Source organism: Electrona antarctica (genome assembly GCF_951216825.1).
Source record: "Electrona antarctica genome assembly, chromosome: 4".
NCBI classification, from domain to species: domain Eukaryota; kingdom Metazoa; phylum Chordata; class Actinopteri; order Myctophiformes; family Myctophidae; genus Electrona; species Electrona antarctica.
Window position 1 is genome coordinate 29,076,674 of NC_136809.1, and position 25,410 is coordinate 29,102,083.

The 25,410-nt window shown below is 42.8% G+C and overlaps 1 protein-coding gene across 1 annotated transcript in view; it reads right to left on the minus strand.

Annotated features, from left to right (window-relative positions):
- gstcd (glutathione S-transferase, C-terminal domain containing) overlaps positions 1–25,345 on the minus strand; it is a 65,341-nt gene extending 39,996 nt beyond the window's left edge. Inside the window, exons 1-5 of the mRNA XM_079498690.1 lie at positions 25,114–25,345; positions 24,458–24,882; positions 22,483–22,935; positions 20,378–20,692; positions 16,341–16,434 (exon numbers count right to left, since the gene is read on the minus strand). Of these exons, the coding sequence (XP_079354816.1) occupies positions 16,341–16,434; positions 20,378–20,692; positions 22,483–22,935; positions 24,458–24,882; positions 25,114–25,204 (1,378 nt within the window). The 5' untranslated portion in view covers positions 25,205–25,345. The remainder of the gene's footprint in view (positions 1–16,340; positions 16,435–20,377; positions 20,693–22,482; positions 22,936–24,457; positions 24,883–25,113) is intronic.
- Between the last annotated feature and the right edge of the window lie 65 nt (positions 25,346–25,410).

Below are 25,410 nucleotides of genomic sequence, written 5' to 3' on the forward strand. Positions count from 1 at the left end.
AAGCAAAGTTACTATATTTACCCAGGGTATCTGGGCTAAGCTCAAGAACTTGTTTCCAGCCAGGCCCTGCTCATAGAACATTTCATGGTAGTGGTTCAATGCCTTGCTCAAGGGCACTTCAGCGGTGGTAATTTTAACGTGTCGGACCGCTGATTCGAACTGGCGACCTTCCGGTATCAAGACCGCTCCGCAATCCGTTCGGCCACCGCTGCCACTGGTCTACTTGTTCATCAACCCCTAACCTCAGTTAAGTTCTTTTAACCTCAAGTGGTTAAGAGAACTGGCACTCTCTGCCATAGTGGGGAAGTACTAGTATAGATGCAAAAATACTGAGGAAATAAGCAATGTGTCAATGATATTCATACACAAATCTGGCAGTGGGGTGGCTCTATATGTAATATCTAATTAGGAGGATATGGGCAAAGTGATACTTTAGCTATTCTTAGACTCTGCTTGACTGATAGCTCTGCTGGACGGAAATGTGAGAAAATGTATACTAATCATACCTAATCAGCTCGGAAAGAACCAAGGTCTCTACTTACCAGACAACTGAGGACTAAAATTACACAGAGAAATTCAGCTGGATGTTTGACTATGCAAATGATGAAATAGTTTCTTTGACATTTTTAATATTGTTAGTATTTCATTGTTTTCTTTGAGTACACTGCAAAAGGACAGGTATTTCAGATACCCTTTAAAGCAGTTTTCATTGTGGAAAGAAAATGTTCAGGTTCAGGTGATGCTAGATAAATACAAAGTATTTAAATCTATGGTAAAAAGAAACAAGTGCACGTGACGTACATAAATAAGTGCTGCTTTTGAGATGACCCTTCTTCAGGGGCTTCAGGGGGGGGGGGGGGGGGGGGGTCATGACATTCTGTAGCTCTGAGAAGTGTAACCAAATCAAATGGATGCGTCCTCCGGCTCCTCACGATTTAATTAGCTGACTATTTCGCTGGTTATAAAGACTAGATTGTAAAGTAAAGTACATTTTCTGACTTTCTATTTAAGGGACATTCAAGCTCATATAGGCCTATAAAATTACAAATACATGAAACATTGGATTGCATAGACATCACTAGACACACTACTAAAAGTAATAAGGAAGTCAGAAATGAACATAAATAGGATAATAAATTATATAGTTATAGTATTACACAGAGCTCTTCGCTGGTTCAAAATGATGGACACAATTTCAAACCATAATGGACATAATATGGACCTCTGAAATTGGTTCTGAGATCGGAGTGGAGCCGACATAAAAGAAGAAAGAAATTACCCATGTTTTTAACTCGATCAATCGATGAAGTAATCCATTCCATGATCACTCACACCATTGATTTGAATCCACGGAGGTTTGATGTGTTGCGTGCGTGCGTATAGTCTATCACTTTAACTTACGGAGAAACTTGTAACTGTTCCCCCATATATTTCGTTGCAGTAATCGATCTGATCCCTGGTCAGCTCACAGCAGCACTTGATCAGATTCCTAGCAGCCCGAGCCCCCTGCCGTTTTCACACTTACAGGGTATAGCCTGCCAGCATACAAAGAAGATGATTGTTGTGTATTAGCTTGTCTGAGTGACACCTTCAGAGACCACAGCAGAAGAATGGTCGTTGCAGAAATAACATGCATTTTTAAACTGTTTTTAATATTTAATATCATATTGTCTATGTCCCTCAAACTTATTTCTAATGGTTTGAGCCTCAATCACCACTCTGATATAACCAGTACTTGTCATTTCTTTCTGGACTTTGAAAGCAGTTTTAACTGCAATACCACAATGTCCTGAGGTGGTGGGGGTGCTGATATGCAGATTATTTAATATTCGAGATTTCGAGTCATTATAAATTCTGATGCTAGATAAAAAACAGATTTTGACTCTTTTGACCCCCCCCCCCCTCCCCCCAAAGCATGTGGTTTCAATACCATCCACGAGGATCAACTGGTCTAAAGATCAACGAGTAGATGGCACAAGATTACACATGTGTGTGGGCTGCTGTTGGGAATTTGGCAAGGCCGGACCACCGAGAGGAAACATTGAAGAAAAATGGACATGGTGGCCTAAAGTGGTATTGCACTATGGGCCATGGCACTATGCATGGCATTATGGGCCATACGTGAACGCGCACTATGCTCCATACGTGAACGCTATGTTCCATACGTGAACGTGCGCTATGCTATGAACGGCCCAACGCACCGCGTTCACGTATGGCCCAATACCAATCCCAGAATGCACTCTGTTCCAACCCGGAAGAACGCCTCATGCGCTGGGTGAGCAACTCAATACAAGTGGATGAGGAAAAATCCGGTGGCGTCTCTATTATTGAGGGGTGCTAGTCAATGTCAAAATGCCATATGAACAAACAGTAAAAATGCCATTGACAATGAACGGAGAATTTACGTCACATGTGTCTGAACAAATCGGCATATGTATGTCGGTGGGAACCCTTGGCCAATAAGGGACCACCATTCTTGTATATAACTCTATGGAATTCGGAATTGGCATCATGATCATGATTACCACATTGGGAGAAAAAGGGTAAAGCAAACAAAAAAATGGTTTCGACATGTGATTATTCCTGATATGACATTTGCAAGAGGCTCAATGCTGAGGCAGCCAATGGCTCCGCATTCAAATAAGGGTTCAGTTCACCTCACAGCTTCTGCTGTGAAATAGCAGAAACTCATCGGACACTCCTCTGGGGAATGTCTGTACCACAATACTAGAAATAAAGTGCCAATTATCTCTGTAATAGGCAGTAACAAAGCTGGGAGTGTTCCATGTTTACTCTGTATCTTTAAATCTCCCATTAAGAGTTCAATTAATTGAATAGGGAGAAAGGAAGGGGAGCTGGGATGGGGAAGTGATTTGAGAGAGAACTATGTTTTGCCATCGGTGCTCAAATCCCAGGAGGAAAGGATGCACTAGACTACTGCCAGCACACAGTGCATAAAGACCAACTGTTGCAACCAAATGGAATAGAATAAACGTACAACATGTCTGCATACAGTATGGACTTTAATAGACTTCCAAAGGACCCGGTTCCAGAAATAGACTCTTTTTAATAAAACATGCTCTGACTGTTCCACTCTCCACAGTTAATAACACTTACATCTTCCTGCAAAAGGAAATTTCACCTCCCTCTCTGTCTTAACATACTTTTTTAACCTACTATAGACCTCTAAACCTACTGTAACAGCTGGGAGTTACTGGGGGTGCATAATGCCTAGTCCCAGTGTTAAACCGGGTCAATATACTTTAAATCAGCCATATATAACCTGGATAAGATCTGTGGACACCAGATATAATGGTTAAATGCAAAGGACATAATGTGCTCTTAGTGATCAATAAAGCTCTGATCCATTTTGGTATTTGGTTAGCAGAGTTTCTGTAACTGTGAATAAATTCTTATTTTTTTAAATGTTGTTGCATTGCACATTTTTTTTACTTACCAATACCATTACCAATGGTACACTATTTGGACTATATCTATGCACGCACACACAAAGTTTGGTGTACTACTGTCAATTGCTCCAGCTTTGTTCTGTCCCATAGTGTACCAGAAAGCGATTGCCGATTGTTCTGTCCCATAGTGTCCCAGAAAGCGATTGCCGATTGTTCTGTCCCATAGTGTACCAGAAAGCGATTGCCGATTGTTCTGTCCCATAGTGTACCAGAAAGCGATTGCCGATTGTTCTGTCCCATAGTGTACCAGAAAGCGATTGCCGATTGTTCTGTCCCATAGTGTACCAGAAAGCGTTTGCCGATTGTTCTGTCCCATAGTGTACCAGAAAGCGATTGCCGATTGTTCTGTCCCATAGTGTACCAGAAAGCGAGTGCCGAGCCTCACTGGGCTCCGCAGGTTTAAGGAGCAACATCACAGAACATATACTGTATATGTTCTGTGATGTTGCTGCTTAAAATTGATAATTTGTTTCTACTCATTTATATATGGGAGCAATACTTTAATTTAACTCTGAAAAATGGCAGCTTTAAACTCCATTGTGAAAGGTACTGTAACAGGGGAGGCCATAGCGAAGGCCATAGCAGACTGGAAAGAGAGGCCATATGATTGTCAGAAGGTCACTAGCACTGCACGGTTTGCACCCTGAGCAAGATACTTAACCCCTAACTGCTCCCCGGACACTGAATTAATCTGTTGAATTAATATACTGTAAAAGATGTTCAGTTATATTGAAAATCAGTCATTTTCACTGAGCGACATGGTCATACGACTAAGTATATTATCAACTGGGCTTTGCGTTTTCAAAACATTTAGCCACTCCAATTTAACCACAATGCCAGAGTTTACAAAGATCATGAATTAAAATCATCTATCTTATGAAATAAATCAAAGTCAAATATGATCCAATAAACAGAAAAGCTTTGGCTGTGGTACAAGAATATGTGTACAGTTCATCACAGACATGGCCCTGGGCCATGATCTGCACGAGCTCACCTAGTTTCAAGTTGCAGAACACTCGTTCTGGGTAGAACGCACTGACCCAATTTTTTATGAAAACATTTATAAATAAATACATCAGAATGTAATTTAACTGGTGAAAGAACAAAACTAAGCTAAAAGAAATATGTAATTTATGTTCAGCAATAAAAAAAAATCATGATCATTTCTGTATTACATTGCAAGCAATTAGTGTGTGTGTGCGTGTGCGTGTGCGTGTGTGTGTGTGTGTGTGTGTGTGTGTGTGTGTGTGTGTGTGTGTGCGCGCGAGAGAATGAGCACACAGACAGCTGAAAGCATTAGTGTGCAAGGGCCAAGGGAAAAACCAACAGCTCCTCTCCTGCCCTAAATTCACCTATCCTGACCCTCCCATCTAAGCACCTTCAACCTGTGTGACAGGAGTAATCCGTGGGTGAACACCTTTCTGCAGCCATCTGCCACCTACTGTAGACAGACGAGCTCTCCCCTCGCTATACCTGTCCCCCCTTCTCCTTTGTTTTTTCTCTCGTTCTGTCTTGCCTTTGCCCTTTCCCTTGTCACTCAGGTAGAACTCACAACAAGAACAAACACCCACACACGCAAGACACCCAAATGAAACGCAAAAGTTCAAGCAATAACTTTTATTCCGTCGTTTCTGGTGTACTTCTGCTGAACTTCTACACAGTAAAATTCTCAGTGAAAATGTCATCATTTGTAACCCAGAAAGTGTACAAATGTAAGCAAATGGGCCTTCAGGATTTTACAGTGTATGTGTGTCTTGATGCTGGCGGTCTTGGCCAAGTCCCTTGAACACAATGGATACAGAAATGCATGCGCACACACCTACTCACACATGTGTTAGAGAATTGCGTCTAGACTACCACTTCCAGCCAGGCCCTTAGAAATGTGACCTGGTGTACTCCACATCTCTAAGCAGTATGCACAACTGATGGACCTCTTTACTAGACAGGAATAGCAGCACTAAAGTACCCATAATCACAGTGCAGAACATCCTCAAGGGCGTTATGTATTATGGTCTTTATACAATGGTTAGCATTGTGTACAGGCAGAAAATTGTCCTTCATGGCATTATGCATACATGAATAAAAACAGGAGGAAAAAAGCAGATGATGATGATGATGATGACGACGACGACGATGACGATGGTGGTGATGAAGTACCCTTTAGCTGTTGTTGAGGTATTTGCCACAGTATATTTGCATAATGCATATACGTAGAATTTATATTTTACCCATCGTGAGAATGTGCAGTTAGGGGTTATGGTTAAACAGTAACACTGGGCCAACCGGCAACCTTCCAATAATACCGCAAGTCAGCTATGGACGCCTGCATTGCAGTTAACACAGCAGCCATTTGGCACAAGAGAACAACCTACAGTATCTTCCCTAAGGATATTATGGCAAGTCACCAATGAGCGAAAGATCCACAACTATCCACAATAGTTAAGGAAATAACCATGAATGAAACTCTACTGCATATACAGTACATGCTTGCTGTGGATGGTTTTATGACACAGGAAAAAATAATGGAACCAAAGCAGAGTGAAAAACAGCTACCTTTGACAGTTCTATTTCCATGGCTGTGTGCCAACACAGCACACCATGCAGCAGCAACTGTTTTTGAGCCAACTCCCTCCATACACTGTTTGAAATTATACTGTATAGTCCTGCTGGGATTGTCCTTCTCTGGAAGTGGTTCCAGTTGTAATGGTTAAAGGGACACTTTACCCCTTTGTAACCAGATCTTATTTTAATGGTGTTTGGGAGACAAGAAAACACATTCCTGGGGGTTTTGTGTGGGAAATTTGTGTTTTTAGATATTTTAGTATTTCCAAGTGTCCATGATGTCATGGACACTGGGCTCACTTACTTCCTGGACTACATGTTTCAGTAAGACAGCCTTCTCCCTATCCACAAGGAGGAGCAGTGCACCAAAGCATTATGGGAATTGTAGTCCAGGAAGGAAGTGAGCCCAGTGTCCATGACATCATGGACACTTTGAAATACTACAATATCTAAAAACACATATTACCCACATAAAACCCCCCAGGAAAGTGTTTTTTGTCTCCCAAACATCATTAAAATAAGATCTGGTTGGAAAAGGGGTGAAGTGTCCCTTTAATCTATTAACCTAAATGGTGTTCTCTTTGTGAACAAAATGAAATAAGGCTATGGGCATGTGATTAACACATTATCACAGAGGCCAACATGCATCATTGCCTGAGCTTATCCAACTGAGGGCTGGTTAATAAGCCTAAGCCGCATCTATATTTATATCAACATTATTAGTCTGTGCCTATAGTTTTTACACAGCACTTCTTAAAACTCTTATCTGCCTGGGTCTTCAAAGGCATAAAGGAAAGGAAAGGAATACAGTATACACAGAGCGTCACTCTGTGACTCACAACGTTCTGAACATTCATACGGTCTGTGACTCGCCGACATTGCCAAAAAATGTAAACAAGGAAGAGGATGTGGTCTCAAGCATCTTCCCGACCAATTAGAGTATGTGACATTTTATGAAGGCGTCTACAACCTTTCATTGTTCCAGATATATGTGTGACACCATAGGCAGACGTCCTCCATGACAGCTTATGCTGTTTTTACGTCACACATGCCTTGCGAAACACACAACACTTGTCATGCAAAGTAAATTGGCCTCAAGCCTTTCACCCTGGGGACAAGGGTCCTTGAATATAATAGAATTAAAATGTCTGAGACATACAGTACAGTAGTAAGTGTGTCACCAGAAATCACCAGCGACATGTCATGTGACTCATATAGTGTCTCATCCCACTGATTGAGACATAAGAGACATTTGACTGCCAAACAAGTTTAAGTATTCAAAACAAGCAAAGTAAAGCACTTGTGGAACATGCCAAAACGGGGAATTGTATTCTTAAAAAAGTAATCCAGGAAGCTCACATCCAATGTCCACCCACCTGGCTAAGCAATTTGATATTCTGGAAAGTTGCTCTTGGACTGTTAATCTACCATGGAAGCATTACAAAAAAAATGTTTTAGAAAGAAGTCTACACCAATGCTCAATCCACATACCCAGAGATGTACTAAAATATTTGTCTGTGTGTTACTGTATGGTACAGGCCCACTTCATACATTTATTCATCAACTATTACATGTCTTCATACAGCAGATATCCCTCGCTACGTCTGACAACTGAAAAGAGAGATAACCTTTACAAACAATATCCCTTGGAGGTGCAGCAAAAGAAAAACAGTACTTAAGCAAACATGCAGCAGAAAGCAGATCTTCTGCAAAGCCGCTTGACAGATCTTCTACATTGGCTTGGCAATATGAACAGAGATTTTAGTTGTTTAAGATATTCCAGCTTAGAGAGCTGCCAGGGACACATTGAACATGATGCACAGGCAGTGTTACTGCCACTTTGGAATATGCATGGGTCCAAAGATGGGGGTTTTATGGAACTATTACACGAGTGGAATAAAGGTTTGAATCAAAGTTAAGTTGAGCATCACAGGGGTGGTTTGTTGGGTAACATATGACAAGCTGTTACGCTCCCAGTCAACAATCAGCAAGCTGAAAAGCGTGGGATGTGACAGTCGCAGTCTGGCTAAACTCTCTGTGTTGGCGCTAACCAACAAGAGGGAGGATGTTTTTGCGGAGGGGCTGTTATGTCTCAGCTTATTAGCCAGCAAACATGGCTACAAAAACATGTGCTAATGGTGTCTCACATTTGAGAGGCCTGCTTGAGCCTGCAAAGGGGCAGATGTGGATACTGTATGTTGTGTTGTTGAATTTGTATGTTTTTAGTTATATGGCCTATAACTCTTGAACTGTAGGTCGGACAATCAAAATAATTTTCCCTTTGAATTCCTTGGGTCATTACAGAACCCAAACTAGAAAAAGTGCCCTTCTGGGCACAGGTCTCCACCAGGAGGATAGGACTGTGTGAGATGTTTGGCAAAATGTTTAGGATTAATATAAACATGTTTTTGAGGCATTTTGTTCAAAAAATGTGTTTTGCAAAAATCAACCTGTTGGTGGCGCTATAACAGGCCAATGTGAAAAGGGTGGGATATATTCCTCAGCCTAGTAAGAAAATGTGTGAAAGATTTCACGTAAATTGTATGCTGCGTTCATGATTTGAGGCTTTTGTTCAAAACGGGGCAATCTTGCAAACTGTGAAAGCTAATTATAGCCAATTAGGATGGAATATGAAATATCGGACAGACCGACTTGAGCACATGACCATAGCGATAGTGTGTAACGATTTGTGAGATTTTTGGACAGAATCTGGAGGAGTAATATCAAAAAATTTGTTTTACAAAAGTCGGCCTCCTGGTGGCGCTATAAAAGGCAGATGCAGAAAATGCAGGTCAACGGTTTGTCCTTGGCCTCTAGGGAGTGTGCATGCAACGTTTCACGCAGATCGGTGCAGTTTTAGGTAAAAAAAGCTGCCTCATGGTGGCGCTATAACAGGCCGTTCTGGAAAATGTGGGGCAGAGGTTCATCGTTGGCATCCAGGGAGTGTGTGTGCAAAGTTTGGCATCGACCGGGTTAACGGTGCCGGAGATTAGCTGGTAACAGACGGACGGACACACACACACACACACGGACACACGGACGGAGTGCAAAACATACTCTCTCCCCATGCCTTCGGCCTGGTGGAGACAATAAGCCACGCCCATTTCCACCAGAGACGTTTTCCGCCATGTTGCCTTTTCTTTGCAAAACAGTTTTTGCTACTAGCTATAGACTATGATTGGCTTTCAAAATTAGCTGGAGGGGCCCGTTTTGGACAACATGCTACCAGCACCGCTGGACCGATCGGTGAGAAACTTTGCACACACGCTCCCAGTAGGCCAGGGAATAATCTTCACCCAATTTCTTTTCAAATCAACCAGTTACAGCACCACCATATCTTCAAAACTCTTATGTGTCTCTGGGGTCATGTAATCAAGATGTGGAAGTCAAACATTTCAGATCCCAAGTGGCTATAACCAGCTTGCGGGCCCTGGGTGGGCAACCCGGCCTGACGGAGACCTGTGCTCCGAGGAGCACACTTTCTAGTTAACACATGAACTTGGTATTCCAGGATAGTACAGTGTATGTACTGTACACTCCACAATAGTACAGTGTATTTACTGTAAATCCCACTGATACATGGATGTAGGAACAAAAGAACCTTGCATGGACGCAAGGTGGACTCCCAGCACCAGACACTTCATTCAGGAGCGACGGATTCTTGAGCCACAATGGTTCCACAGGCTCCACCAGCAGGGCAACGGAGGTTCCGCAGGCTCCGCTTACGGCTTGAATGGCCCTCCTAAAGGCCTTACCGTGGGCTGTTGGGCCTCCTCCACCAACCCATACTGCTCCCGGGTGCAGTCTACATTCTACATTCTATGTGACAACCCGGTTGTCACATAGTCTATTCCAATGAGTCACTATGAATAGAACAACTAAGAACAAAAAAACCATTGCATGGATGTACCTGGGACGTATCCTCGGTGATATATCCCAAGGTCATCAGGGTTTCGGTCTCGCGATGTACAGTAACACATATATAAAGTGTAATGTCTGTCCACTGACATTGTTTAAACTTAATTTTGTATTTTTCATCAACTAACAGGAAGTTCTTGTGCCAGCAATTGATGAGAAATATTTGTCAAATAGCCTATTTTCATGCAGATTGCAGTTTGAGCTTAAAATATACAACAAAAATAATGATTTTGAAACATTTATTATTATAAATGTTTGTATTATTGTCTTAAATACTGTATGGCTATGGCTTGCAAGTTACTTGCAAAAATTAAGTCTTGAACTGATCTTGGAAGGAAGGAAGACCAGTACAGTAGCTCACAAAAAAATATTTTCCCACCATTCTAAATCAAATTATTTCACGCCAGCCAAGTTGGAAATTTGAGTGTGAAATCTCAATCTCGTCTGTTCTATAGCCAAAGATGCAATGAGACGGAGACAGACAAGCAGAGACAAATGGGGCCTGTGTTTTCACGCTGGTGTTTCAGCTTCTGTCATCCTCTGGTAACCTTAGACAAAGACAGGGAAACTCATCTCATCCCCTTGTACCAAAACAAGCCCCAGAGCACCTAATGGCAACATGATTCAAGTATGACAACTATGTGGTTCCCTGCACACCCAGCCCCCTACACACATACACGCACTTAACCTAATTTCTTCTTCTCCCAGAAGCTCCATGTCTCTTTTCCCATCTTTCGTGTTTTCCCAATTGTCTCTCGTCTTCTCATTCTGTCTCCTCCTCCTGCCCCAGTCTCTCCCCCATTGTCACATGCACCCATCCATGTACCCTCCACCCCCCTATTATGCCACATTAAGCTAGACAGAGTGACAGACATCCAGTGAGCTTGTTCTCTACACAATAGATCCAGTCTTCACCTGGCTGCTTACCTGGCTGCAGACAGTCCCTGCTCCAATTAGTGCAAGCAACGCTTTCTACAGGTTGAGTAAAAACAGGCAGCATGAACAGGAGAGTCTTTGTTCCCATCATCCCATGTGTTCTGCACAGAGAACTCATTTGCCCCCAGGTGTGCAGGGAGCTTGTTAACACTGCATGCTAATAACATCGGAGGTCAGTTGGGGGTAAAACCATTTATCAATTTAAATATACAGCTTTTATAGGGAGAATTGTGCGCTTGTGTGAATGTACAATATCTGGTTTAGACTAATGTATAAGCACGTGTATAGTATGTGAGTGGTACAGTCGGTCACTCTCAGGTGTTTGTCACTTCTGCATTTTGCCAGACGCGTGCACCCATCCGCCTGGGTGACAGCAGACTGCTGGGCGAGCGCTGGCGCTTTGGAATGGGGGGTCAGATCAACATATCCACCTGGGTCAGGCTGGGTGACAGCAGACTGCTGGACGAGCGCTGGTGCTTTGGCATGGGGGGGTAAGATCAGATATCAGTCAAAAGGGAGACATCGAAGAGAAAGGATGGATGGGGAAGGATCAACATATGGAATATATTAGATATCTTATATGCCAGCATTCTTCCCTAGTGTGTGCTCTGCTTTGGGGTGGGGGCTGGTCTGCCCTTTGGGTATGGGGGGGTGGTCGCCCGGGCAGGGGTCTCGATGCATTGCATCGGGGCCGCTTCTTGGGGCGGTGGCCCTGCCGCCTGGAGGGGGGGCGGTTGCCGCCTTTGAGTGGAGTATGCATGGGTCTGCTCTTATTGTAATGTTTTGTGCCTATGATAACTGTATTGTCTGCCTTTTTAACATATATTTATATACTGTATGGATGTATTTCCTGAATGGGAGTATCAAAACTCAAGAGTCATTATGGTTCATTGTCCTTGCCATGTCTTTGTATGTTCAATCTTTTTATTTATAATGATGTTGTGCCTGAGCTGTTTTTCTGTTTTTATTTTCTTTTGTTGTTTGTTATTATGTTCTTGTTGTGTAATGTCTGTTTGTTGTCTAAGTTTGTTAAAAAACCAATAAATATACTTTGTAAAAAAAAAAAAAAACATATGGAATATCAGAACAGGTCAGCTCCAGTGCCCGACCAACACACTGACGGGAAATGCACGATTCCATAGTTAACTGCGACCATTGGTCGCAAAAAAATCATATACAAGAAAACTAACGATACTGCAAATTTTCATCAGCGTTTGTGTGTGTATTGTTTTGACATTACAACAGTGCGTGCGTGTATGTGTACACAGCACACGTGTGTGTGCGTGTGTATGTGTGTGTGTATAATGTGTGTGTGTGAGTGGGTGCTTGCTTGTGGATGTGGGTGTGCAAATTTTAAGTAGTATGTGAGTGGTTCGTGCTGCTACTTTCTGGGTACGTGTCACTCCTGTTTTGCCAGTGTGGAGGCATAAAAGTATGTCAGCAAAGTATAATGCAATTATCGTGAAAACACAAACATCTAATACAATATTGTGTGTGTGTGTGTGTGTGTGTGTGTGTGTGTGTGTGTGTGTGTGTGTGTGTGTGTGTGTGTGTGTGTGTGTGTGTGTGTGTGCGCGCAGACAGATGGCACAGCCCACACACACGGGTTCAGGACAAATTGGCTTCCTCTTGTCTCCACTTCTCCTTAATTACTGTAGCACTGAAACACAGCAGCTATCTACCTACCGACCCAACACTGCATGTGGAGATATCAACTGCACTGTTTATCATGGAGAGTGCCAGCTAAAGTGAAATGACTAAAGTTTGGTTCCTCTCCAGTCTCCAGAGTTCATACGCTAGGAACATTACTGCCTACAATATATTATTGTATTATTAATATTCAGTTGTTCAGGAGTCCAATAGGAAACATAATGACATCTATAAGTTGGACACCACCACAATGGTCTGGTCTTTAACTAATACCAGAGGCACCTGTTTCATCATGTCACTCTGCGACCATCATCAGGACAAAATGTTTGTATTTGGGGGACCATGGGGACAAGTACGAAGGACCACTTCAACAACATCAGAGTGTTTGACAAAGAGACCACCTTCTGGCTGAACACAACTTTCTGCACAGCTTCTTCCAGAAAGCAGCTACAGTCATTCAGTTGTGGTCTACGATGGATATCTGTACATATTAGGTGGCCACAACTTTAAACTGATCTTTAATGATCTGTGAAATTCAATTCATAGACCTCGTGGAAGAAGTTTGAGGCCATGGGGAAAGGCAGCTGTGTCAAGAGGTTTGCAGCATACAAAAGCTTGCACACATAATGATAATAGGTAGATCTTAGACGCGAAGTATAAGATGCATAACTTATATTATGCAAGCTAGCAGTTATTCAATACGGTGTGGAGCAGACTCCCACACATCAGGTGGGAACTGGCAGCCTTGACTACCAACAGCAACAGATGACAACTGCAGACAACAAGTTCCAGTTATGGAAAGTGGAGACTTTCAGCTATATCTTGCGCCACCGCAGTCCTTACCCCTTATTCCTAAACATTTCTTTTCTATTTTAACACATTTTAAAATAGTTCAATGATCTACAAGCTCACAATGTGTCGACGTAGATTGGCAAGTTGAACTATTTTAAAATGTTTTAAAATAGTAAAAAATGGCAAATAAGTTTAGGGATAAGCAAGATAGGTCCCTTTGTACTGTATGTGTTTCTCTTTTTATTTTTCCAGTGGCTTATGGGGCAGACAGAGGCATTTTCACACACAAAGCACTGCACCCATTAGACAGATTCTAAATGACACATCTCAGCTTGCTGGTGAGAGGTTGCAGCATGGGAGCTCATTTTCGCCTGTCACAATATTCCACATTAGGAAATATTTATGAAAGCAGGCATTACTGTTTTCTTTCAAACACTGACAGACTGTGATGAGGGGCAGATGGTTGCAGAATCACACAGTGTGTGTGTGTGTGTGTGTGTGTGTGTGTGTGTGTGTGTGTGTGTGTGTGTGTGTGTGTGTGTGTGTGTGTGTGTGTGTGTGTGTGTGTGTGTGTGTGTTTCTCTTCAGCTATCTCCACACTACACAGTGCCACACACGTTGGTTATAATAATAATAACAACAGTGTTTACCGGACGCTTCCATGAGAGAAAAACCAAGATAAAGAAAGATAGAGATAAAATGAGCATGGGTGCAAGAAAGCAAAGAGACTGTAAGAGAGACAAAGGAAGACAGAAAGATGAGAGGATGAAGTATAGCCAGCCAGAGAGAGAGGTTTAGGCACCTGGGACTACAGTCAACAACAGCATATGGTTTCACTGCAACAAGCCACCACTGAAGCAAGCACACCACTATGGCAAGGTGTGTGTGTGTGTGTGTGTGTGTGTGTGTGTGTGGTAGCCTGTGCTTCAGGCGTATATCAGGCGTATGTTGCCACAACATACAGAGGGTGTGCCTCTGTGTGTGGTGTTTGTGTGTGTGGTTGCCGAGATTTCCTCCTAATATGACACTGTGCTACACTTGACCACAGCACTCTGTCAAGGCAGGTGCGTGCGTGTATGCGTTTACATGTCCAACACATTTGTGTGTGTCTGATTACTATAGGGTGTTTGTTTTGTGTGTGTGTGTGTGTGTGTGTGTGTGTGTGTGTGTGTGTGTGTGTGTGTGTGTGTGTGTCTCTCAAGCATTTTAAAATTCCTTCGAGGCAGTCACAGGAAAAAAGCATGGCTTAAGGGACGGGTGGAATCCTCAATCTGTCAGTGCGCTGGCGTTTATCTCGGGGGCACAACTTGTCAATGAAAATCACCAAGTTATAGTAGCCTAGCGGGGGAATGTTTTATGCACATATTTAATTATGCACGCCGTGATCCTCCCTCGACGTATATCACTGAGATTCACTACGACTTTGGACCAGTGGTGGAGAGATGGAGGAGAAGGAGGGCTAAAGATCTGTACACAGATGTTATGTGGTAAAGAGAGTGAGAGAAACAGAAAGAGAGCGAGAGAAAGAGCTTTTTTATTTTTTACCATACCAATCCTTTTTATACTATTCATCTATTCATGAAAAAACAGAGCACATTAGAGCACTACAATATCATTAAAGAAAGGAAATAAAACTAAAGACGCAACATCTAAACCCATAAACTACATACAATCTCAGCAAATTAATCTTGGTATCAGATCATTCTATAATTTGCAAAAACTCTGTTCTAACAGCACTGTAGCCATGAGTTGAACTTCAGTTGACCCTGCTCTCTGGATTATGTTCATTGTTGAGGACCACCTGAGAAATGAAATAGGCTAACACATCTCTATTGTGATGCTGCGTGGAGGTCAATAATTGAAATTGCTTTGTTTAGCAACAGTGCAAACAGATTACAAATGATTGATACTTGAGTATCAATCATAAAGATGAATGTCCTCCTTAGGGTTAATTTTGTAAGTTCGATGTTCCCACTGCCATCACAGTATTGGACTTAGCTTCATTCTGCTATATCTAAATTTGTGTACAGTCTCAAACTGTCCTTGTTACAGGGGGCCTTATATTGCCTAAGTTCAAAATGTACTATTGGGCTTTCACCCTTCGCCCCATTTTTACTAGAATGTAATTATGGGACCCTACCTGTTGATACATGTCTATATGGAGCAATGACATACCAAATCTAGATCCTGATTGGAGCTGGGACACAGTGTGATCTAATGTTATGTTGTCTTCTAGAAATCCTGATCATCAACAGATTCATTGTTCACCGAACATAATGACCCCCTGCAGAGTATGTGCTATGAGGTTTTTAAATAATCCCAAATGTACTTTTTGTGCTTCAAATACCTTCTTCCATATGGTTTGGAAATGTCCAAATGTTTCCACTTTCATTACTTTCACAAGTTAACATTAGACGTTCTCCATCTTTATTTATTTTAAATGATGTATCCCAACTACAGTTAAACGGCACTCGCAAGTGTGTCTTCTTTGCTGGTTTAACAGTGGCAAAGAAGATGTAGGTTGATACGCAGTGGAAACCTCCTCACACATTAACATTTCGTCCAATGGGCTCTAACCTTTTTAGATATTGTCTATCTAGAGATGTCAATGGCAAGGTTACATGGAGAAAAAGAGGAGAATGATAATATTTCGTCTAACATTGCAGATAAAATTAAGGATATGATTTAGTCCTTTTTCCTTTTACACAGTGTTAAGAAATTTGGCACAGGTGTGCTGTTTGTGACATCATGGTCCTGGGAGGGGCGGGTGGGTGGGTTTGTTTGTTTTTTATGTTTCTTATTTTGTTTTTGATTTACTATGTATACATACATATCTTGTATTTGTGTTTTGCTTTCTTTATTTATTCATAATGCCAGTATCCCTAATTGTACTGTTTTTGTCATGAATAAAAAACAATTGATAACAAAAAAGAACAAGAGAGAAAACAAACGAACAAAAGAATAAAAGAAAGAAGGATAGAAATAATTTAGAGCAGAAGCCTGTGTCCTTACCTTCAGTGGGGTTGACAGCTGCAGGCAGGTCGTTCCATGCAAGGGTCCAGTCAGGGTTGGGGTGAATGGAGAACACTGCCTCTATGCCATGATCCTGATGGATGAACACACAAATACACCTATTAATACCTATGCGCACGCACACACACACACAAACACACACACACACACACACACACACGTACACACACACACACACGCGCATGTGTTACCATAGAAACTCCTCCACGGTGCTTAGATGCTGGGGGGACTCCAGAGAGTCCTAATGAAGCGATTTACAGGAAAAAATAACAATGGGGCCTGTTCTTACCTCACTCCACCATGATCTGAAACTACACCCGAGGACAAACCACTTCTACTGCATTCCTTATTATTACTCCAACTCTCTAGAGTGCAAATGTTTCCTCTCCATGTCCTGCAGCACCGGAGGAGGAGAGGTGAAAATGAAATAGAGAGTAATGCTCGTAATTTCATGTAGGGTTGTGCCAGTTGACTGTGGCTAATGTGAGACTGCAGATTAGCATCATTGCTAAATCTGGTGCATTTACAGAATATTGCTCATTAATATGCGATGTCCCGTTTAAATAAAGTAAAGTGATAAGCATTATTGTTGTGCAATGCATATTATTAATCACAATGCATATCACAATATATGCCTGATGGTGATATGGGGAAGTGGGGAACAAAACTTTGCAGTCCAGAAAGTGATCCAAATTAACAGTATTTCCATATTGCAGAGTTGTGCAAAGATTGTGTGATATAGCCATTGTCTTTTTCTCATTCTCTGAGGATGATGACATGGGCTACTGTGCACACCACTGCCTGTGTGAAAGGCTCAATGTGCAATCAATCATCATTGTGTTATTGATTGATAACATAAATAATGCTACCATGGCATTAACACATCATTTTTGATGTATGGCCTCACAAAATCAACTTGCAGACTGGTTCTATAGTAATTATGAATACAGTATAGTCACTAATCCATCTTGCCTGAACTTGTGCTTACAACAGTGCAAGTACTTAAGAGAAAATAAATGCTTGTCTATTTGACTTGGCATAGTGAAAACAGTAATGCATTTTGGGCAGAGTGTTTTACTTTCATGTATCGTTGAGAAAGTAAATGAGTGAGAAAGAGACACAAAGAGAAACCGAGGAAGAAAGACAGAGAAAAACAGCCAGAGATACAGTATATGGTGGATTGGCTCATCGTCATACTGTTACACCACTACATACAGACCCAGCAGCAACATCTGGCGGTCAGGCATTTCGACCGGCAGGCTTCAGCGGACAAGACAGGCAGCGAGGCCTTCCACGTGTTGTTTGGTCGTATTCGGGTTCTTCATGTCGAAAAATCAGGGCGCTTTGAGAATATTTAAGGGCGTGTCGTGTCACTTAAATTATGGTTTGTTTCAGGCGTGATATTTATCAAAGGAGCAGCCAAATTTACACTAAGATTGGCTGTATAGGATCACTTGATAAATGTCACGTTGACATGGTCCCACACCAAAACCCAAGCTCAGAATTAGGGCAGAATATGCACTCCATTGATAAATGACGCCCAGTGTGAGTGAGAGATGGGACTGGGGCTTCCGGTTAGCACTAGTGAATGATGGCATGTCAGTCACTACTGCTGGAGTCCAGCCTTCTGTCTGTCTGTCTATTAGTCCTGGCGTTGTCCTCACATACTCAGACAGACACAAATGAGACTGAGTGGCGCACATGGGACACGCATGTGCATGAGTGCAGAAAGAATCCACACTCACACGCACACACACAGTAGGACACAGAAACAGACACCTTGTGCACAATTGCAAATGTGACGGCACCATTATTCACATGGTCATGGACACACTTTAAACACGGCTGGGAAACATACGGTATGCAGACACATCAATGTGTGTGCAAATGGAAATATGCACAGCACACACACACACACACACACACACACACACACACAGCCCCCCCCCCAACAGCTGCACTGCAGACATGATGGTGGCGACAAACAGCCAGTCCCATAATCCCTCTGGGTAGAGCAAGAACAGCACTGCAGCCTTTGTGTATATGCCTGAGCATACATTTATATGGAACACGTATCGATTTGTGTTCATGTCTGAAAGCACCTGGCACGCAAACTTTAATTTGTGCGTGCCTCTCTGCCCCAACTACATTTCACCCCGTGCCACACTTACGATCGCCCTTGTCCTGCTTCGACACCCCTCTCCCCCTTCTTTCCTGACATTAGATATGAGATCAGGATGGACGGCTGGCCAAGAGGAAATCTCACATTTATCTTCGCCGAGCGTTGTTGAGAACAGAGAGAGCCAGCTGACGGGCCACTTTCTGAACAGCTGGGCCTGTTTATCGACTCTTAGAGGACCAAGTCCCTAAACAATTCCAGGGACATTTGGTGTCCAGCACTCATGTGTTTATGATTGTGTGTGCGTATGATGCGTTGGTGTGTGCAAAACTGTCTATATGACTTGAGCGTGTGTGTTTGCACTGTATGGGTAGTACGATTGGCTCAGTAGGTGTTCATAATGTTCAGTGTGTGTGTGTGTGTGTACTGTGTGTGTGTGTGTGTGTGTGTGTGTGTGTGTGTGTGTGTGTGTGTCACTGCTTGGCCATCCAATGCGTCCTACAGGAGCTGTATAGTGTTGCGCACGAGGAGTTATGCTAGCACTGGGCCCTGTCTCCACTCCTCACCGGGGTATTCAGCAATTACTATGAGCTGCTTAGGCCGACTATAAAATGTTTATTATGTTTAGCACTGGGTTACTGCACCTGAGGTGAGCTGAATGCTGCACCGTCTGTACTAATGTGCTACTGTAAGTGATAATAAGAGAGACTGAATGGATGAAAGAAAAATGGTGCAATTTTGTAATGAACAGGAGGGGAGTGGAACAGCAAGGCATAATAGAGCAGAGGGAAAGGAACTACAAAGGCACTGTGGTCTATGCATTTCATCTCTGGGGATGAACTAAAAGAGCAAAATATAGAGGCTTTGGTGTTTAAAATCTTGTTCAAAGCTGTCCAAATCCTAACAAAACAAGACAAAATAAATAACTACTGTATAATATATGTCATTAGCGTTATACACACCCTTATCATGGCATTACAATATACTGTAGGCCGTAGGGCAATTTTACTTCGACCGTAAATATGAATATGACACAGATCCACAACCCTGTCGGCTGTTCTTAACCCTTGTTCCCCTGTGCCTTCTCCTGAATAGTAATTTCTCTCCTTAATCTCCAGATTTAGTGCAATGCATAAGCAAACAACGCTGCCTGACGCGTGGAACGTGCGTTGCTTGCTAGTCACTGACTCAAATTCACAATGTTAAGTTTTCCACTGAAAAGTGAAAATGTATGAAACTGTTCCCAGTACAAATTAATTTTTAAATGTTCAGTCCACTTGGCCCTGACCTTCATCATAACCCTAATAGATCCATATTGAAACCACTAACCACGTCGTACACACAAACACAAGCGTACACACTACCTCACAATGTTTGCACCTTTTTGTAATGTAAATTGACTTTTGATCACTATTTTTTATTCATTTATTTTACTGTGATCTATACTTTTAAGAGTAAATATTTAAATGAAAGTTATTTTAATTTCACATCCTGTAGCATAGGGATACATGGGGTGGGGGGAACATGCAGGGCTGTGTTTCTGACTGAGTCACCTTGCTGCAAGCACTAGAAAGAGAGAAATACAATACACTATTCCACAATGTAAAGAGTATAGTTGGAGGGCAAAACAATAATGTGTGTTAAGTACGTTAAAATAACAAACCGCAGACACTGATGGCTCTAAATTAAAGGAAGCCTAGCCAACAAACAACCATCTGGGCATCCCTTGACTCTCTTTCATTATTGCAAAGGGACACAAGGAGGGAGCTCATAAAATTAAAATGTGTATGTGCATGTGTACTGTGTCTGTACTGTATATAATTACTGTGTGTGTCTGTATATCTGCAAGAGATGAACTTAACAAATATGGAATAAAAGAGGGAAAATATTCCCTTACTTTAAGCTTCGTCATGGTGGGCCTGGGGCCTCCGATAAAATGCGCCTGTGGGACTGCAGCGGTGGTGGTCCCCCCCTCCATGCCGTCTTGCTCCACCAAATCTGTCAGCGTGACCCCTGTCACGGCTTCGGGAGCTGGCGTGCTGGAAGGGCTCGGGGGCCCGTGGGTTTGAGGAGCATGGAGGTCCATGGGCAGACGCATCCCACAGGCTGTGGCTGCTGTCAGGACCCCAGGGACCGCCTGGACACAGCCGTACCAGCGCAGCAGGAGGGGCACCTCGGATAGAGTGCCAGGGGAGAGCATCTGAAGGGAGCACTGTGGAGGAGAGGAGTTATGCATTAAGTGACTCATAAGATATGTCAGTGTGTTCAGTGAACCAGAATCAACAGGCCAACCAACCTTCATTCTGCCTGGACAAACAGTTGTGTGGTGTGTGCGTGTGCGTGTGTGTGTGTGTGTGTGTATATGTGTGAGGGTCCTTGGGTTGGGGGTCGTGAAAAGCAATGGCATAGCTCTGTGTGTTGGGAATGGGAAATGGGATCCGTGCAAACAGAGACCGGGAAAGAATTGGCCTGACTGACAGTGGACAGTAATGGCGATTTGGCCACTGAGAGGAGACACGCTAGGCTGAGTGTGAAACTGGAAACCACTGGAGCACAGCTGAGCTCTAAAAGCCTCATTGTGAAAAATTCACAATTTACTTCATTCCCACAGTCAAGGGAACAGTTTGGAGGAGCTAAAATGAGGAGGGGTGTGGTTGTCTGCCCCCGCCCCCCATCACCAATCAATAATGCCATGTGCTGACCCAAACCGTGACTAAAACCACAAAATGCTAACTGAACATCTGCCCTGTGCACTCATTGCATAAAGGTTACCAGTTTTCCAGGTTGTGTACTGGCACCTCACACCTCCTCAAAGTCAGGAGCTTAATGATTAATTGTGCATAAATGGACATTTCTGTCAGATATTTGCATCATTAGATTGGAAACAATCCACGAAAAGTTTGCAAAGTATGATTCACTGAAATGAAACAATCATAGCATGGCAAATCAGCAACACAAATGTATTACCGGTATTATTATATTTTAGCATGTTTGATAAATAATAAATATATCTTGTAAATAAGGAGAGGACAGCAACCGGATCTTTTTTTCTCCACGCAAACCAAGAAGTACATCTGTGACGTGGATTGATTTCAACCTCAGTGCACTTGAACACACCCAGCCCTTCCCTTCTATTTGAAGTGTTATCACCTCATGCCAGGTGACTCCAGACCACCTAGGAAACAGCAGGAGAGTCTGTGCCAAGTCTGAGGTAGTCAGACACTCCTCTCCAACTTTCTGCCTGGCTGGTTATAAATGCGTTGGCTCTTCCTTCCTGCTCAACCTGAGCGAAATGTCAATATCATACGTCATGCCTAATTTGACAAGTCATCATAATGCAGACCAGTCTCCATGGGAGACGAGAGTAAATATGGTAAATGGCCGTGTCTATGAGGCATGAGGAAGCTTGCGTCTCTAAATGAGACACAAATGAGATGAGGCAATATTGGGGGTGCAGGCATTATGTGTGCTGCTGCTGTTGTTTACTTTGTGAAACGATGCAGTAAATTTTATGTTAAAATTCAAAAGGCAGGCCTGGGCCGTTGCTCAGCGGTCCAGGCACCTTGGCTGGTAATCCAGTCTGGCAGTGTGCCGCGGGTTCGACTCCCGATCCCGACGGCCTTTACTGCATGTCACCCCCCCATCTCTCTCCCCATTTCCTGTCAGCCTACTGTCTATCCCTCCATAAAAATAATAAATAAAGGCGAAAGCCACAAAAAAACACAGTAAAAAAAATCAAAAGGCTTAGAGTTAGAGAGAGTATGTGTGCCTATTTAGAGTTTATAATGTATATACCGTATGCATGCAATATAAAGTAATGGATAATATAACATGCCTTCAACATGATGAGACATGACTGACTCTTCTGACCCAAACTAATTATGCCAAAAGCCAATGCACATTATTCTCCTTGAGGCACAGTAACAGGGAGTGAGAGTTCCTGGACATGGGAGTGGTCCTCAGGTGTAGTATTAAACAGAATGTCCCCATGCAGACACTCACCAGGTACTGATAGATGCAAGGCAGGAGGACAACATCGGTTAGAGTAAAGTACAGCCCCTCTGCAAACACTCGCTCCAGAGGGGGCAACTCTGCCGTCTTCACTCTCCTGATCTCTGAGCTCTCCCTGGTGGCCGGAGGGGGAACCGCATCCACAGATAGCTTGGCCAGGGCTGTCCTGAGCTCCATCCCTCCTTCTGAACGGGAGTCAGAGTCTGGGAGGTTCTCCTGGTCTTCTAAAGGTTGGCTCTCTTTCTTCTTCTGTTGTTGTTTCTGTTGCTGAAGTTTCTGCCTGCGTATTTTGTCATCATTGTGGACTTTAACAGGCTCGCCTAGTCTCTTCTCCAGGTAGAGGATGGTGGAGGGGAGGTGCAGGGATGGATCAGCGGGGTTCTGGAGGTGTTCCTCAACAGCAGAAGGAATCCCCAGCTCACACAGTCTGGTCCATTGGCTCACCTGAATGTGAATGAATGAAAACATAAAATCTTTACATTTTAGAAGGCTAGCCTCTTACAGAATAAATAACTAATTGAGTGTGTAACAGTGAAAGATGCTTGAATCACACTGATTATAAGAAACAGAGAGTTGGACATGCATAGATCAGACCTAACCTGGGAGGGACACAGTATTAAAGACAAACTACGGGTCAAATATACTGTAGCAACACATTTATTGAAGTCCTGTCTGTTTAAATTGCTCATGTGGTAACTGAAACCTTGTCAGTAGATTAAAGTACAGCTCAAACCAATAAGAATTTGATGGTTCATCAACCAGGGAATTAGCCCAAAACAGGAGACAATAGAACAAAATCACAAATCAAGGACTGAACCAAATATCACACCTTTCTTCAGACCAAGCTATTAGTTTACTGACTAATCAACAGACTGCACACTAGTTTACTTTATGCAATAATTACAAAGTTGTCGATTTTTGAGAAAAGCTGTTAAAGTGGGTAACGGGAGTGTGTGGCCTTATCAGATGATTCCCTGGAACAGTTGGGTGGGGCAAGTTCCATGACAATTGACACCAACTGCTATATGACACACTGTCACACATTTAATTGTCTCAATAAGTTGATTTAATATGGTCTTACATGTTGTCTGTAAAATATATTTTGCATGTACTGGGTTTTATGCATTGCTGCAAACTAAATTTAGCATTTGAACATCTAGGACTCACCTAGCCCCTGCTCATTATGCTAGAGATCAGGGTAGAGGACAATGGGCCTGGTTTTCCAGATACTCAAAGGGATCAGTGCCCATGTGTACCTGTCAGACTACTTCAAAGGAGTGAGAAACACCCACGTGGCACAGGCACAACACCAGAGTTTTTTTTTGTTTTATGTTTTTTTGCAGCTTTTGCCTTTTTTTAATTAATTTTTTTATAGAGGGACAGACAGTAGGCCAACAGGAAATGGGGGAGAGAGATGGGGGAGTGACAAGCAGCAAGGGCCGTCGAGACCGGGAGTCGAGCCCGCGGCACACCACCAGGCTCGGGCCACCGGCCAAGGTGCCTCGACCGCCGAGCCACAGCCCAGGCCTCACAACACCAGAGTTGAGCTCCACTGACTCATTCCCCACAGATGCAGCACAAACTTGAGGATGAATTCATTCTACTACTATGCCACCAAAATGTGGAATGCCCTACCACCAGCCATCAAAAAGTGTGACTCCCTAGTACCGTCCTTCAAAACCGCCATAAAAGAGCACCTGTCTGCAATTTGCAGTGTTTTTCTGGAAATATTATTTTATTGGTGAGGAATTGAGGATTGAGTATTGAGGTCAGGATTTATTGTATATTGTTGTATGTCTTGTATTGATGAATTGAATACATAGGATCACAATAGAAACGAATAAGCCCTCAGGGCTTAGTTTTTGCGTTAACATTTTAGCATTATTGTGTGTGTGTGTGTGTGTGTGTGTGTGTGTGTGTGTGTGTGTGTGTGTTTATGCATTAACGTATAGTATGTACAGCTAACCTCAGCGCAGGCTTTTAGACAGGTCTTCTTGAACCCCAGCAATGCCAACACATCCTTCCTGCTAGGGTCAATCTCCATGGTCCTGTTGATGATGTGACGAAGCACCACAGCCAGTCCGGCCCTGCAGTACCTCCCTGTCTCATCTAAAACAGCAGGGAGACGGCAGCCCTTCACCAACACTGGTAAGTTGCCTGGTTGAATGTCACATATGTCCAGGGACGGTGGTATATGTCCTCTGAGTGACAGAGAGCTGGCAGCAGGCTTGGCAGTGACCAGATGCACTTTGAAACACTTGCAGTCACAGTAGGACAGGAGGAAGAGGGAAATGGACGTGTGTAGTGGGAAAGCTGCATCTTCATTTGTGGAGGAAGTAACTTCTAGATATAAAGATTGGTGCTGCTCCCTTGTGTTTGTGTGCGCCATTGCTGAGAAGAGAAGAGAAGAGAAGAGAAGAGAGTAATGGAATTTGATTTGCCTTGGGCTTCACTGTGGCAAATTAAAAGAAAACTTCCAGTACATTATCGGAATAAATGACATGACATGTGCCTCTAACAAATTTAACTGAAAATGTGTAGCATGCAGCATTAATGCGCTATTAATTTATTTTGAAGCAGGGCATACAATGACCGAATGACGTACAATTTAAAGTTACTTACAGCAATTTTTGTAACACTGTTTATGGCTGCTGACACCCACGTTGTTAAGGTAAACACTTCCTCGTTCTATTTCTTCGCTACCATATACCATGTAAGAATTTGGAGACGTCGACAGACAGCGACACCAACTGTCAAAATATAAATTATGAAACAACAATACATTGCTGTAGAAACACTCATCTACATTTACATGAAAATATATTCATGAATAATGTGTATAATAATACGTAAAATATTAAATACATGCATCTACATGATGCATATTGCATAACTGAGAACAATTTCCATCCAGTTCTG